Source organism: Malania oleifera, chromosome 12 (assembly GCF_029873635.1).
Source record: "Malania oleifera isolate guangnan ecotype guangnan chromosome 12, ASM2987363v1, whole genome shotgun sequence".
NCBI classification, from domain to species: domain Eukaryota; kingdom Viridiplantae; phylum Streptophyta; class Magnoliopsida; order Santalales; family Ximeniaceae; genus Malania; species Malania oleifera.
In genome coordinates this window covers 84,745,518-84,761,554 of record NC_080428.1, presented here as the reverse complement: position 1 = coordinate 84,761,554, position 16,037 = coordinate 84,745,518, and the positions used below count along the sequence as shown (strand labels likewise).

At 37.5% G+C, this 16,037-nt stretch overlaps 1 protein-coding gene across 2 annotated transcripts in view; it reads left to right on the top strand.

Annotated features, from left to right (window-relative positions):
• LOC131144790 (putative callose synthase 8) overlaps nt 1-16,037 on the top strand; it is a 173,866-nt gene that overhangs the window by 73,732 nt on the left and 84,097 nt on the right. For both annotated transcript variants that reach the window (XM_058093652.1, XM_058093651.1), the window contains 11 exons: nt 9,370-9,451; nt 9,547-9,596; nt 9,908-9,994; nt 10,069-10,203; nt 10,290-10,384; nt 10,469-10,553; nt 10,638-10,798; nt 10,994-11,117; nt 11,196-11,287; nt 11,371-11,500; nt 11,700-11,851. In XM_058093652.1, the coding sequence (XP_057949635.1) occupies nt 9,370-9,451; nt 9,547-9,596; nt 9,908-9,994; nt 10,069-10,203; nt 10,290-10,384; nt 10,469-10,553; nt 10,638-10,798; nt 10,994-11,117; nt 11,196-11,287; nt 11,371-11,500; nt 11,700-11,851 (1,193 nt within the window). The remainder of the gene's footprint in view (nt 1-9,369; nt 9,452-9,546; nt 9,597-9,907; nt 9,995-10,068; nt 10,204-10,289; nt 10,385-10,468; nt 10,554-10,637; nt 10,799-10,993; nt 11,118-11,195; nt 11,288-11,370; nt 11,501-11,699; nt 11,852-16,037) is intronic.

Here is a 16,037-nt window from a genome sequence, read left to right as displayed (position 1 = left end):
AGAATCCTAGGGAGACAGCCTCTACCCCCACTCGGGGAAGTATTTTATGAAGTACATCTAGAAAATTTTTGAAGGAGTGTGATGATGAAGAAAAAGGAGGATGAGACACTAGAAAATTCTGCTTTACTTGCTGCCAATAATCCTGCTCCTCATGCTGCTGGTAACACTGATTTGGCTTCTGCCAATATTTCTGCACAGCAGCCTTACTCTAATCCAAGGAGGTTGGAAGATAAGCCTCGAGTATGGTGTGACTATTGCAATAAGCCATGCCACACTCAAGAAAATTGCTGGAAACTCCATGGAAAGCCAGCAAACTGGAAAAGCAACAATTCTAGACCCTCTGGTAGCAATCATGCAGTCCCTAAAGCCATTGAAGCTAATTTCCTAAGTGCTGAATAGGTGGATCATCTTCTTCAACTGCTGAAATCTACTTCTGCCTCTGGTCTTCCTTCTGGTTCATTGATGGGAGTATAGAAAGGTACAAAGCAAGACTTGTGGCGAAGGGGTTCACTCAAACATATGGAATTGACTACCATGAAACTAATAACCTAAATAAAATTCCCAATACCAATTAACATAACTTAGTTAATGCAGAATAGAGTTAGTGTCAAGTATCAACTGATTCAATACCAAAGTAAAGTAATAACCATGCAAATTTTATGAAATTGATTTAAATTTACCATGGTTTATTCAGTGTGATTATCAAAAAAAGTCCTTAGACAACTTCATAAAGGGATCCACAGGAGTATCAATCAGTTTAGCTCCCAACATACCAATCTTGCTTAGCAACGCCAAGATATAATTTCATTGAGATAGATTCAACCCTTCATTACATCGTAGAATCGCAATATCAAGAAACACAGAGTACTCAAGTCCTTGATTTTAATTTTTTCTTGAAGCCACTACTTGACATCTGCAATCCTACTTTGGTCATTGCTAGTGATGATGATGCCATCAACATAAACTACTAGAAGCACCATAGGTGTCGCATTGTGGCGAACAAAGAACGAACAAAGCGTCGGGAATCCCTTGCAGAAATCTGGTATTTTAATTATTCTTAATTCATTGAATAACTCATTTGGGAACTTTATTCCCAAAATTTCCCATCGGAAGGTATAGATTTATAAACCAAAATTAAATCAAATGTCACCCTTTGAATAATCATTCCCCACTTTTAGAATACGTAAATTATTATCCCTATTGAAAAAAACCCAACAACAACAATATACTCAGGGAGCGATATTGCAGCGAAGAAGTAAATCAATATAGATAAATAATTGATGCAAACATAATCAAAGAACTAATCCATTTAGTAGAGAAAGCATGACCGAATCCATAAATAGAATAAATTCTATGATTATTTGGAGAAGAAAACATCAACAATGAATTGAGAATGATAAAACAAAGGAGTTTAGTAGTTGAAAATCAAATACATAAATTAAAAATAAATTGAAAATACCATCTAGTGTGCAAGTTCATCCCTAGCCCTACTTGAGAATTTTAGTTTTCCACACTAAGATGAAAGAAAAATAAATTCTAGAGAAAACCTTAAAGTGTCTAGTCTCCCCTTTCTTCACAAGAAGTTTAGCTTATATATCTCCTTTCACAAAACCCTTAGAACGGAATAATATAAAAAGTAAAACGATGAAAAATATCCTCTAGTTTCTAGGCTTGGATTGTGGCCCACTTTGAACCCAGCAAATGTCCGGATTAGAGAAATGCTATCTCACAATGAATTGTAGCTCTTTTCGTAAGCTTTCCAATGCCACTTGAATCACGCCCATCCAATATCAGATGAGAAAGTTTTGATTAAAATACAGAAATATGTCCAGGCTTTCTCCTAGTGAATTTATGACTTGGAATTCTTGCAATTTCCTTTTGTGATTTTTTTCATTTTTTTTTCTTGATCCAAATTGCTTTCAAAGCCCATGAGAGTCCTCCTTTGAATTTGACTGGGCTTGGACTTGCTCTTTTATAAACTCTAAAATTAAACATAAAAATCTTCTTAGGAGTATCTCAGAGTGAATAGAAACTCAATTCAAGGATACACATTATTTCCAATGATTTCTATTCACATTTTAGCATTTTAGTCCAATAATAGTGTATTTAGAGAGCACTTTCATACACTTATCACACCCCCCACTTTGCTTATTGCTAGTCCCTAGCAATATCCATGCATAAGAGATGAAAGAGACTAAGAAAATAATAAAATGGCCCATCAATTCACATTTTGCAGATTCACAAATCAAAACAATCTTAGGATTTCAATAACCCTATCATAAGCAATCCACCTAAAGCAATCCACAGAGTGTGTGTGTTCCAAACTATATCCATCTAACCAGAAGCCTTGACACATGCAACATGAAGAACATCTCAAGCAAAAGGTTCAACTCCATAACTCATGGGTACAAAAGTGTTTCGTGTGAGGATTCTCTCTATGGAGTTGACAATGGTGTACACACACTCTCATGGGGAATTAGGCATTTATGTACAAGCAACAAGCAAACATTGATCTTATGATAGGAACACTAACAAATGAGACTTCCACTACTCTTTCCAAAAGCTTACTTAGGATCAAAATGATCAACACAAAAAGTTGTAACGCAGCTTGGGTTCGGGGCTATATGAAAAAAAAATGAAAAGGATTCAAAAATTCCAAGTACATACAAACGGAATCTTAATAAATATCTCAGTAGACCACACTTCTCACTTGATGTACTCTCCAACTTTTCAGATCATTGAATAATAATGCTTATCCTTCTTCTTCCGCTTTTTTTTTTTTTTTTTCAACAATTTGATGAATAAACACATGCCACTTTGAGATCAAAGACTTAGGAAACTTGAAGTGTTTTCTTGGTATGGAATTTTCAAGGTCAAAGAAAGGAATTTTTGTTTACCAACTCAAGTATGTGCTTGATTTACTTGGAGAAATAGGTTTGCTAGGGTGCAAAGCAGCAGAAGCACCTATAGAGCCGAACATAAAACTCCAACCAGCTAAGGTTGAAGAAGTGATCAACATAGAGCAATACCAAAGATTGGTAGGGAAAATCCTTTATCTCTCTCATACACGCCCTGACATCGCCTTTGCAACAAGTGTGGTAAGTCAATTTATGCACTCACCAGGACCCAAGCATTTTGATGCTGTGTACAAGATTCTAAGGTACCTAAAAGGGACTCCAGGTAAAGGTTAATTATTTGGAGGACATGGGAATTTACAAGTTGAAGTATACACTGATGCAGATTGGGCTGGAAGTATCACTGATAGAAGATCAACTTTTGGCTATTGCACCTTTGTTGGAGGAAACCTAGTAACATGGCGCAGCAAGAAACAAAATGTGGTGGCAAGGAGTAGTGCAGAGGCAAAATTTAGGGCTGTTGCTTATGGAATTTGTGAAGCACTATGGATCAAAAGGTTGCTGGAAGAATTAAAGATTACTAATCAACTACCAATGAAACTGTATTGTGACAATAAAGCTGCAATAGCTATCGCTCACAATCCAGTTCTTCATGATAGAACTAAACTTGTGGAGGTAGACAAGCATTTTATCAAGGAGAAAATAGATGAGGGAGTAATCTGTCTGCAAGATATCTCGACAACTAAGCAAGTAGCTGACATACTGACAAAGGGACTGCTAAAGAAAAAGTTTGAACACTTCATTAGCAAGCTGGCCATGGAAGATATCTTCAAGCCAACTTGAGGGGGAGTGTTGGAAAGTTTCAAATCTGTTTAGTCTACTTTCCTATTTTTCTAAGAGAATCTCGGCTGTAAATGTGTGAATATCCTAGAATATTTAGTTTCCTTAGCATCTTTGGTTGTTTCCTTCTATTCTTCTGTTATACATCTATTTATACAGTCATGTACCTATGTTACAATTAATGAGAATTATTTCTACAAGAAGTTATTGAGCAGTGTTGGGATCTCCATGGTTAACCTTCACGTGTTTCCAATGCAGCCACTACTACTCCACCCCTTTTGGTCCAAGTGGGTGGCAACGTACTAAATTCATGTCAGAGGAAGAGTATTCCAAGTTCTTGCAGTATCAAGCCTCACAACAAGCTTCTCTTCCCATTGCATCTCTTAACCAAACAAGTAGTCCCACAACATGCTTGTCACCCAGTACTTCTCATCCTAGTCCTTGGGTTATAGACTCAGCTGCCATTGATCATATCATAGGTATACTTACTTTCTTCTTTACTCTTCAGTATCCTCCAAATTTACCTTGTGTTAGTCTTGCTGATGGATCAATCGTTGCCGTAAGGAGAATTGGGACTGTAAATCTCACTTCTTCTGTTTCTCTTCCTTTGGTTTTGTATATTTCCAAGTTTCCTTTCAATCTTATGTCCATTAGAAAGATTTCTAAATCCATGAATTGTTCAATAACATTCTTCCTTGATTCTGTGGTTATTCAGGCAAGGAAGATGATTGGCAGAGGGCGTGAAGCTGGTGGACTTTATCACGTTAAGCTGCTATCTCCTTCTACCACCTGCACTACTGCTGCCACACCTTTCCAAATTCATTGTCACTTTGGTCATCCTTCATTGGAAAAGTTGGCATGTCTAGTTCATGATTTGAGTTTTGTGTCTAATGTCAGTTGGAAAAGCATCATCATGTCCTTTTTTGCTTCCCGAGTCAATAAACAGGCTGTAAGCCCTTTCATTTTAGTCCATTTTGATGTTTGGGGTCCTAGTAGAGTTGTATCCGAGTTGGATTTCCAGTACTTTGTAATCTTTGTGGATAGTATTCAAGGATGACTTGGCTATATTTAATTAAAAATTGTTATGAGTTGTTTCATATATTTTGTGCCTTTCTTTTGAAATAAAGACTCAATTTGGTTTGCCAGCTCGAATACTTCGGAGTGATAATGCTAAAGAGTATTTCAGTACACATTTCACTACTTATATGACTCAATTTGGCGTTATTCACCAATCATCATGTGTCCACACTCCTCAACAAAATGCGGTTCCAGAGAGGAAATATACACATCCTTGAAATCACTCGCACCTTACTTTATCAAATGCATGTATGTAAAGTGTTTTGGAGTAATGCTTTACTTACTACTTGCTATCTGATCAACATGATCCCATCCTATGTTCTTATTGCTAAAAATTCCTTACCCCATTACAACAACAACAACAACAACAACAACAACAAAACCAAGCCTTAGTCCGCTTAGGTGGGGTCGGCTATATGAATCATTTTCTGCTAATTTATGCAATCATGGACCATTTCTTTTGATAGATTCAAGGATATTAAATCCTTACTCACTATCTCTTCCCATTCTCTTTCCTAATTCACCTTTATTTTCCCTATCTCCTCGTATATTCGAGTGTGCGTCCTTTGTTCATCAACTAACTCCTGGGGTGGATAAGTTGGTTACTTGTGCTGTAAAATGTGTCTTTCTAGACTACTCATATACTCAAAAGGGATATCGTTGTTATAATACTATGTTGCATCGCTTATTTGTTTTTCAAGATGTTACCTTTTGAGCCTACACCTTACTACACCCAGTCCTTGAGTGCTTTTGATCTCATTGAGTCTCTTCCTCTGCCTAGTCTTCTAGATTCTAGTTTGTTGTCCTTGTGCAATTAACCATTTATGTCTCCATGCCGTTTGAGCCCTCCCTATTGTCTCGATCGTTCTAATTTATGGGTGTATTCGCGATAGCGGCTCCAAGGAAGAGAGTCCCCTCTTGCTTGTACTACCATGATTTTGGTTTCCTCGTCTAATGGCCACATTTCCCATGATGTTGATCTTTCCATTGCTGTCCGGAAAGGTAAACGCACATGTACCCAACATCCCATTTCCAACTATGTTTGGTATGACTTCTTATTACCCTCCTATTTTTGTTTTGTTACTGCTTTATCATCGACTACCCTTCCTAAATCTGTTTTGGAAGCCTTAGCTCACTCTGGGTGGAGGAATGCCATGGCTGATGAGATGAATGCTTTATAGGATTATGGTTCTTAGGACTTGGTATCTCTTCCTCTTGATAAGTCTGTGGTTGGTTGTCGCTAGGTGTACACTCTGGAAGGCAACCTGATGGTTTTGTGGCTCGTCTAAAGGCACGTCTTGTTGATAAGGGGTATACTCAGGTGTATGGTATGGATTATTCCGACACTTTGTCTCTAGTTGCCAAACTTACATCAGTACGTCTATTTATTTCCTTGGCTACCACTTGTCGTTGGCCTCTACATTAGTTTGATGTGAAGAATGCCTTCTTACATGGTGATCTTGAGGAGGAGGTTTATATGGGGCAACCACCTGGGTTTGTTTCTTAGGAGGAGTTAGGCTTAGTGTGTTGGCTCAAGAAGGCAGTAGATGGTTTAAAATAGTCTCCCATAGCATGGTTTGGTCAATTCAGTGATGTAGTACTTGAATTTAGTCTTCGACGGTGTGTAGTGGACCACTTTGTGTTTGATCTTCGTACTTCATCGGGCAGGATCCTCCTTGTTGAGTATGTAGATGATATTGTTATTATAGGTGATGATGATAAAGGTATTTAGAGTCTCAAACTTTTTCTATAGACTAAGTTTGAAACCAAAGATTTGGGACCATTGAAATACTTATTTTGTATAGAAGTATCTTAGATCTCGTATGGAAATTGTTTTGTCATTAAGGAAATATGTTCTTGATATGTTAAATGAAATTGGATTATTGGGATCAAAACTGGTTGATACACCCATGGATCCTAATACCAAGTTAGTGCTGAATATGGGCGATTTGTTTCTTAATCTTAGATGATACTGAAGACTTGTTGAAAAGTTGAATCATCTCACGGTCACTTGGCCGGACATATTTTTTGCAACAAGTGTTGTGAATCAATATTTGTATTCTTTGAGGACAAGTCACTAGGACACAATAATTCACATCTTGAGATATCTCAAAGGTGCACCTGGAAGAGGTTTTTATATCGAAATTAGGGTCACACTTATATTTAGGGATATACAGATGTAGATTGGGCTGGGTCGCCTTCTGACCGAAGATCCACTACTTGGTACTATATCTTGGTTGGTGGTAATTTGGTTTCTTGAAAAAGCAAGAAACAAACTGCGGTAGCTAGGTCAGGTGCTGAATCAGAGTATAGAGCTGTGACTCACACTACTTATGACTTGGAAGAATTGGGTTTTCCACATTCTCAGCCTATGGAGTAGATGTGTGACAATCAAGCTGCTCTTCATATTGCCTCCATCCCAGTCTTTCATGAGCACACAAAATACATTGATGTTGATTGCCATTTTGTTTGGGAAAAGCTTGTGCAGAAGCTGATTACTACCACTTACGTGAAGTCCGACATGCAGCTTGCTGATTTGCTTAGCAAAGCTTTGAGGGGTGCTCTTGTTAAATTTATTCGTAACAAGCTACAAACATATAATATTTATGCTCCTGCTTGAGGGGGAGTGTTAAAGGTTGTTTTAGTCTTTTATTATTATTATTATTATTAGGTGTATTAGTATGTTAATTAGTGAGAGTTAGTAAGGGTATTTTGGTCATTAGACTGTATTTGATTTGTATTATAAATAGAAGGAGAGACCTATCTCGAAGTTAGGTCATTCATTTTAGTCAAAATCTCAACAGGTTCTATAAATTCCCAAATTGATACCAAACCAATAACTGCGGTTTGGTTAAAATGGTTAACCCGGTTTACCGGTTCGGTTTGGTTTTGCAACCAGTTATTAAAATTTTTTGAGCTCAAATGAAAGGATAACAATTTGGGCTTGAAGGGAAATTCTAACTTTCCCTTAAAACGCAGGTCTACAGCCCAGATGAAATTGCTTGCTCAGCTCAAACCCACGCAGATGAAAAGAAAGGGGTCCAAGCTGTTCTTTAATAACAACAAGCACACTCCCAGCTTTTCTATTCAGTCGAGGTGGGACAAAGAGGATTGCTGCAGTGCACAGTCTGCTACTGTGAGTTGTGGTTTATGAAGACTGAACATGCGGGAATGGAAAAGGGAAATAGGAAGTATGGAACCACTTGTCCCACGTCGTTTATGGAACGGGAAATTGCCCTCATCCACATCTATAAATAGTTAAATACTCCTATTCAAATTTTAAATTTTTTTTGAATGAGTTTAATTATACTAATAATAATGCAAAAATAAACTATTTTGGTGAATAATGTTCAGAACTAACAGAAATAATTAAGTATTGTTGTACAAATAAGAACATAATATTTCAAAATTTGACAACTGAAACTGAAAACTGAACTGAAATCTCAAATGGTTTGGTTTCGGTCAGTTGCTCGGTTTTTTAGTAATTTTTGTACACCCCTATTAGCAGCCTAAGCTTTTGGGTAAAGTGGGAATCTTAAATGATACTAGTGCTAGTTGCCAGGAGGTCCTGGGCTTTAGTTTTATTGCTCGTGGTTATTGTGAGGTTTTTTAAAAAATCCCTGTAATGGGTGTTATTGCGATGTGTTGCTCTCTCAATGTGCTATTGGGCTACACATGCGGGGAAGTGTTAAAACTTGATATACATTGTTGGCCCAACCTAACAGCCTAAGCTTTTAAATAAAGTGGGTGTCCAACAGGATCCAAGCTAAAGCTTGAATCAACCTTTCCTAAACATTGGGCCTGTTTAGTTAGTTGGTCCAATTTAGTAAAAAATGAAATACCGTCTCTTTTAGTTACCTGGGCCAGGTCCAAAAAGAGAAGCATGGAGCCCGAACCAATTCTCTTCACCGCCTCCTCCCTGAACACAGTCTTAGCCACCTCTATGATTGTCTCTGCACCATCCAGAACCCTAGCTTCCTTCACGCTTCTATTGATTGAAACTGACCAATTCACCACAATTGTGCTCAATGTAAATTTCAGATACCTGATAAGAAATAGGACCTTTTACACCTTTTTCACAACCTTGGAGGCATAATTGGTGAGTCAGCCACAATTGATGGGATCCAATTTTGTGTGAGAAGTTTTCCCATTTCTTTTCTAACTTGTTTCACAAACTTTTCAAGGGTTTAGAGCTGATTTTGGTTGCAGAGTTTTGTGCTGATTTTTGGTTGCCTGGCACTTATGCTCCTTTCTGACATTGGATCCATTGCCTTTAGCCTGGCTTCAAAGGCATCAGGATTGACCTACTGACATCCAACTCCATACAAATCCTCCATTGACAACCTAATCCATACAGTCCAACTTCATGATAGGGGATGTTAGCCTTTTGTACTGTGCTAAGATATAAGCAAGTAGTCTGCATACAATCATTACCTTTTTTATCATTACTGTTGTAGAAACTGTAAAATATTGCTCTTTAGTTGGGATTGTTATAACTTATAGCTGTATTATCATTCTTATTTTTGATTATTTATAGACATTTGCATGCATGTGAACTTATAGACCAGTTATATGTCAAGCAATTGATTAATCGCAGATAAAACCACTCATAACACCTACAAAGAAGATCATGAAAATTGGTGTGGAAAGATATGATTGGCATGAGCTTTTCCCAGAAGGCAAGTCCATTTCCTACCTCATGATTTAAACAATTTAATACTGGTCTCAATTTCGTGCACTTGTGTTTCTAACAAAACTTGTCTTACTGATGCAGTCAAGAATAATGCTGGAGCAATTTTGGCTGTTTGGGCTCCTATAATACTTGTTAGTATATACCAAAATATCAGCAGAAGTTCCTCTCTTTTTTCAACCTGCAATAATAAATTCTGTATGATTTCTTGTATTTAATTGGTTAATGGACTCCCCTTGTTTTACGCTACCCACTCAAAAGAATTGTTCAAGCATGTGGACCAGCCCAGTTCACCCATGGAAAGCAAATAGTGACATAAATACATAATTCAACCAATTTCTGCAGTAAAGATAAATTTAATACTTCAATGCCTTCTGATCAATATTACGTTCTGTGTAGTCCAAGTGTTTGATGTCGACCATTTTTGAATTTTGTTTATTTTCAGGTGTATTTCATGGACGTGCAGATATGGTATTCAGTGTACTGTGCACTATTTGGTGGTATTTATGGCATTTTGCATCATCTTGGTGAGGTAATTTGTCTTTTCGTTAGCAAAGTAATGTTTGTTAAGTATGTATTTCATCTCCCACTTCCTTTTATGTACAGATTCGGACATTAGGTATGCTTAGGAGTAGATTCCACTCCTTGCCTTCTGCATTCAATGCTTTGCTTATCCCACCTGCGTCTCGGAAAGATCAGGAGAAAAGCAGAAAAGGTTTTTCCTACAGGAGATTTCAGAAGGTAAATGATTTTTGATTTGATGATATTGTTTCTAAACTTCTTAAACGTTTCTTGTTCTCTTCCTGCTGAGGCTGCTATTGTCTCAGGTGTCAAAAAATGAGAAAAAAGGTCTTGCCAAGTTTGTTCTGGTGTGGAACCAAATTATCAACAGTTTTCGATCAGAGGACTTGATTAGCAACAGGTTGCTTTTGATTTATTCTTAAGAGTCATTTTCCACTGCCATCACCTGGTAAACACCTGATAAAAATATTCTTAATAAAAACAGAGAGTTAGAATTAATGACTATACCTTTCTCATCGGAGTTATTTTCTGGAATTGTTCGTTGGCCTGTTTTCCTTCTAGCAAATAAGGTACAGTCCCTATATTTTTAAAATTTTTTATTAATTCCGATTATTTTTATCGACGTGTGTAATGTATTCTTGTACTCTTACCAGTTTTCAACAGCATTGAGCATTGCAAGAGATTTTGTTGGGAGGGACGAAAAACTTTTCAGAAAGATTAAAAAAGATACATATATGTACTCTGCTGTAAAGGAATGCTATGAATCTCTAAAATACATATTTAAATTTCTTCTTGTTGGTGATCTGGAGGAAAGGTAGTCTACTCTTCTGTTTATAATTTTGGGTTCAAAAATTCTTTTAATCATTTGTGCTTTTGTCAGTGATGCAGGGAGAGCTATATCAGGGTTTTTTGGTTCTTTTTTTCCAGGATCATGTAATGGATTCTATAAACATAATTTTTTTAGCTTCTCATTATGGAATCTATGGTGTTTTGTACTTCTGCTTTTCAGGATTGTTTCATGCATAGTGGCTGAAGTTGAAGAAAGCATAGGAAAATCCAGTTTCCTTGAGGACTTCAAGATGAGTGAGCTCTCAGCTCTACTGGCTAAATGTGGTGATTTAGTTGAACTTCTGGTAACTCTTGCATTTCAAAGATTTTGTTTAAGTTTTGAGTGTTCTGTTTCTTAGTGACATGTTGTGCAACATATTAAGGTTGACAGAAATGGACACCGTTATGAAGTTACAAAAATACTCCAGGATATCTTTGAGCTCATAACCAATGATATGATGAAAAATGGTTCCAGGTCTGCAACATTCAGAATTTGTTTCCTTTTTCAATTCAAAGAAAATGAGTCACTTAAAGAAATTTTGTTATAAATGCGTGCAGAATATTGAGTTTGCTTCACACTTCCCAATCAATGGAGAATGGTCCAACTCTTTTCTCTGGAGTAATTGAACCCCAATTATTTGCATCTATTAATTTTCCATTGCCCGATACTGCCCCCCTGAATCAACAGGTGGTCTTAACTTCTTTTTATAATGTGTTGTCTTCTTTCCCACTTGGGTCAAGTCATATTTTGACTTTAAGCTTTGAAAGTGTTGTCAGTAAGAGTTTTGTGTGCTACATAATATTTCCACTGTTTCATGTTTACATACACAGACACGATATAGATCTGTATATCTTAATTCTGAATTGTTTTAATCTGTGGATAACAGATCAAGCGTTTACATTTGTTGCTTACTGTTAAAGATACTGCAATGGATATACCTGCAAATTTAGAGGCTCAGAGGCGCATTTCATTCTTTGCTACTTCCCTTTTTATGGATATACCAAGTGCTCCTAAAGTGCGCAACATGTTGTCACTCAGGTCAAAGCATTCTGTCATTCTGCCTGTTTTATTTTCTGGTCATTTAGCATCTTATTTTTTTTTTTATCTTAACTTGTGTATTAAGCTTGTTCACTGAATACATATAGAAAAGTGTTTTCACCGAAGCAAGGAAAGTTGTGTTTGTTTATATTTCTTCAACACATACTACATTTCCTAATGATGTTAAGGAGGTGCACATTGAAAACATTAAAATTTATTTATTTAATATTTTATAGCGAAATAAATTTATTAAGAATGAGAAGAAAGAATCACACTCAAAAACAGGATAAGGAATCCTCAACCAAATAGACAAAAGAAAATAAAATAGAAGCCCTAATACAACCAAATCAGAAAAAACCTCTTCTCAACCCCTTCCCATCATAATTTATTATTATTTTTGTAATAAAAAAAAGTATATTTGATAGGGAAAAAAGAAGGTACAACTTGCGGGACAAGGAGTCCACAAGAAAACAGGAAAAAGGAAAAACAAAACAACAAAAAAACAGAAGATCACAACATGCAACTTGACAAAATTAACCAAGGAAACCCCTTTTTAAACCCTTTCCATCATAATTTACCGAGTTCTTCAAATTCGCTAATTCCCTTCGACCCTTCAACTTTCGACTTTTGCCACCTTCGAAGCATACTTCATTTTCTCCAATCTCACTCAACTTCAAATCCTTTTTATCCAAAAAATCTTGAGCTTGTAAGTCCTTCTGAATTTCCTCCATGGGGGTAGGCAAAATTCCATCCCTACTATGTAAATTGTTGAGCAAACCATCTGTTAGAATACCATTTTACCTTAAAGCTTAAGCTATTATGTTTGTGGACCAACAATGTATATCAAGCTTTAACACTCCTCCGCACGTGCAGCCTGACAGCACTTGGCATCCATTACAGGGAACACAATAATTTTTTATTCAAACATGAGCAACGAGACCAGAACCCAGGACCTCTTGGTAACTAGCTCTGATACGATGTTAGAATACCACTTAACCTAAAAGTTTAAACTATTAGGTTGTGGGCCAACAGTGTATATCAAGCTTTAACACCATCATTATCAAAAATAGATTCTCCCTCCAGACCATCCAATGGGGGATGATGAACATAAGATAAATTCCCTACCCCCTTGCAAGAATCAGAAACGTACTTGTACTTTTTTTTTTTTTCGAATCTCATCCAACAACAATCCCCCACCACAGTCAAATTCACTAAAATCATCACTTTCTGACCTCTTGTTCTTTTCTTTTCTTTCCCCATTGCCACACCCAACCTCCTTTGTAACAGAGTCTTCCACTATACTAAGTTCTCCTTTAGAATTTCTCCTTGAAAACTTTGCCCGTTAAACCAGAATTTTATCTGTTCTCATCACACACCTTTCTTATCTCAGCAACTATATGAGCTGCCTTTCGACAAGCATACACTTTACTTCCCTCAAATCTATCAGAATCCAGACACAAGACATCATCAATATCCCGCAAAACCGGTCCTAGTTTTTTCCTTCTTTCCGCCCCACCTTTTGAACCCTCATCATGGCTAGTTGCATTTTTAACACCATGATCTAGGTTTTTTTTTTTTTTTGTTAATTAAAGAAGGTTTATTAGGTTGAGAAAGAGAAGTTATAGCCTAAGAGAACAAGAGGTCCACCTGAAAAAATAAAAAGCATAAATAAAACAAAAAATAATAATAAAGATGAAAAATAAAAAATAACAAGTAAAAAATCAAAATAAAAAATAAAAAAAAATCAAAAAGCACTCCTATCCTAGAAAACCCCTTATCAATCCCTTTCTATCTTAATTCATTGAGCACTTTAAATTTGCAAGCTCCTTGTGACCCTTCTTTCCCTTGTACTTTCTCCCATCAAAGCACTTTTCAATTCCACTAACATCACACATTTTTAAATGCAATTTATCCATTATATCTTGGGCTTCTAAGCCCTTCCTAGAAATCACCTCCACAGGTGTAGGAAAAATTCCATCATTGCACTGCAGGTTATTATCCAACCCATTGTTCTCAAAAATAGGAACCCCCTCCAATCCTTCTATCGGAGCAGGATGTACATATGATAGATCCCCAAGAACATTGCAGGAATCAAAAGCATATCCATTTTGTTCCCGAATCTCATCCAACAGCAAACCACCACCACAGTCAAATTCGCTGGTACTATCACTATCATTATCTGAACAATGTCCCCATTTATTAACCTCCTTTCCTTTGCTAACTCCATCATTTGCTATATCCTTCATCTTAGCAAGTGTATCTTCCACAATGTCAACTTTCCTTCAAAATCTCTCCTTATAACCTTTGGCTGTATCTTACTAGAGTGCTCTCTTTCTGCTTCATATAATTTCTTCATTTATGCACCCATCATTGCAGCCTTTCAAAGAACATACACCTTAGGACCCTTAGATTTTTCAGAATTAAATCCTGAAACACCAAACTTCCCACCCAATCCAGCTTCTTTGTTTTCATTAATCCTGTCGACACCAGCCTCTAATCCTTGCAAAACCAGAATCAACAGCCAATCTGATACTTCTTTTATTATCTTCTTCTCCACAAACTGATTTCAAAATAAAATTAGAATCATCCTGATTACACTCTGAATTTTGATCCAATCTTGCTTGTTTTGGAGAGCTGGAGAAAGATTTTGTACTTCATTAACATCTTGCTGAATACCCACCTCTCCTGTATGTAAATTTTGGCTAGGAAAATGGGCTTGTCCAGAAACAGGGTCATGCAAGGGAAGGGCCTGAACACCCATATCCTTGCCCTGGGCCTTTTTAGATATGAGGCCTATCTGTGAAAGCCCCTGTTTATACGAGACTTCATTTGAATCCAGAGAAAGGCCCATAGCATTCTTATCAAAATGCTGGGCCTGTGCTATAAAATTGCCCAAGTTTGTTAAAAAAGAAGCACCACCTTTCTTGCAAACTTGACCCAATTCCAGGATGAGAACTAGATGACCAGGCCTATAATTCGTACTCCCATTGTCCCCTTCCGTGGCCTGAGTCACCTCTGCAAGATTAGCAGCAACCCTGAACCCAAGTTCCCTGCACCTTATCGATGTTCACCTCTGATCGAGCCGCATTGTAATCTGGTAACAGCACCCCCAATTCCTTCAATCGCAGATCAGCCCCACAGCTAAGACTTAATTTTTCTGATTGTGGACGTCTTGAGCAACCTTTGCCTACCTTTCCTTTCATCATCACCTTACTCCACAATCTGGGGACTGAAGTGCTTGCCACTCCTGCTCCTTCAAAATTGTGGCAAATTTCCTCCGTAAATTCACAGTACTCATTCACGAACCTTCACGGTCCAACTCATTTGACACCTCCAGGAATGAACATGAAAGAATTTTTACCTTTCCCCCTCAGCCCTAATTCCAGAAACTTCTCCTCCCACGTCCACCTAATCGCCATCCAACAATGGAAGTTCGCTTGTGAACGCTTCTGGAACCCCTTTCCAGCTGAACAGAAGTATATAGACCATCGGTGAGCCAGGAAACTGCCTCCTTTGTGAATTTAACCCACCTATTTCAAGAAGCGTTATTCTCGAGCATGCACAGAAAATGGGTCTCCCCCTCTTTATCCAATCTCAGTTCGAAGAATTTTCCTTCAATCTCCACCAAATGCTTTAATATCGCCTCCTGCTAATACGGCCTTGCTCGTGTTCACGTGAGGGTGAGAGGGTTGTTACATGAGAGAAAACGAAAACCATTCTTAAAGAGGATTAAAGCCTTCAACGAACAATGCCAGGCAATGGATGCTGCGCTGCTGCAATGTCTGGTGATGGCTAGGGTTTGAAGGCTTCAATCTTGTATGTTGAGCAAAGATCCAAACACTTGGACGCTTCAAGAGAGAACTCAGAGAAAGAGCTTCAATTCCACATCAGAGAATATGAATGTTGTGCAAGAGTAGTTAGTTGTTTAACACCATGGTCTAGTTCTGGCTCTGAACTACCAATATTTTGGGTATGATCCAGAGTTCGTTCAGCTCGACTCGAAATTTGAAGTGTTAGAGACTGGAAATGTATTTCATTACCAAAGGTCTAGCATTCTCCTTCCCACTGCTCGTTTCCTACTCTAGGGACTGAAATCTGGGCCTTTTCATTCTTGAGACCCGGAAAGTATTTAGCTGGGTCTCCATTCCCCCAGCCAACATCCTGACTCTCTCCATTAACCTTCTGT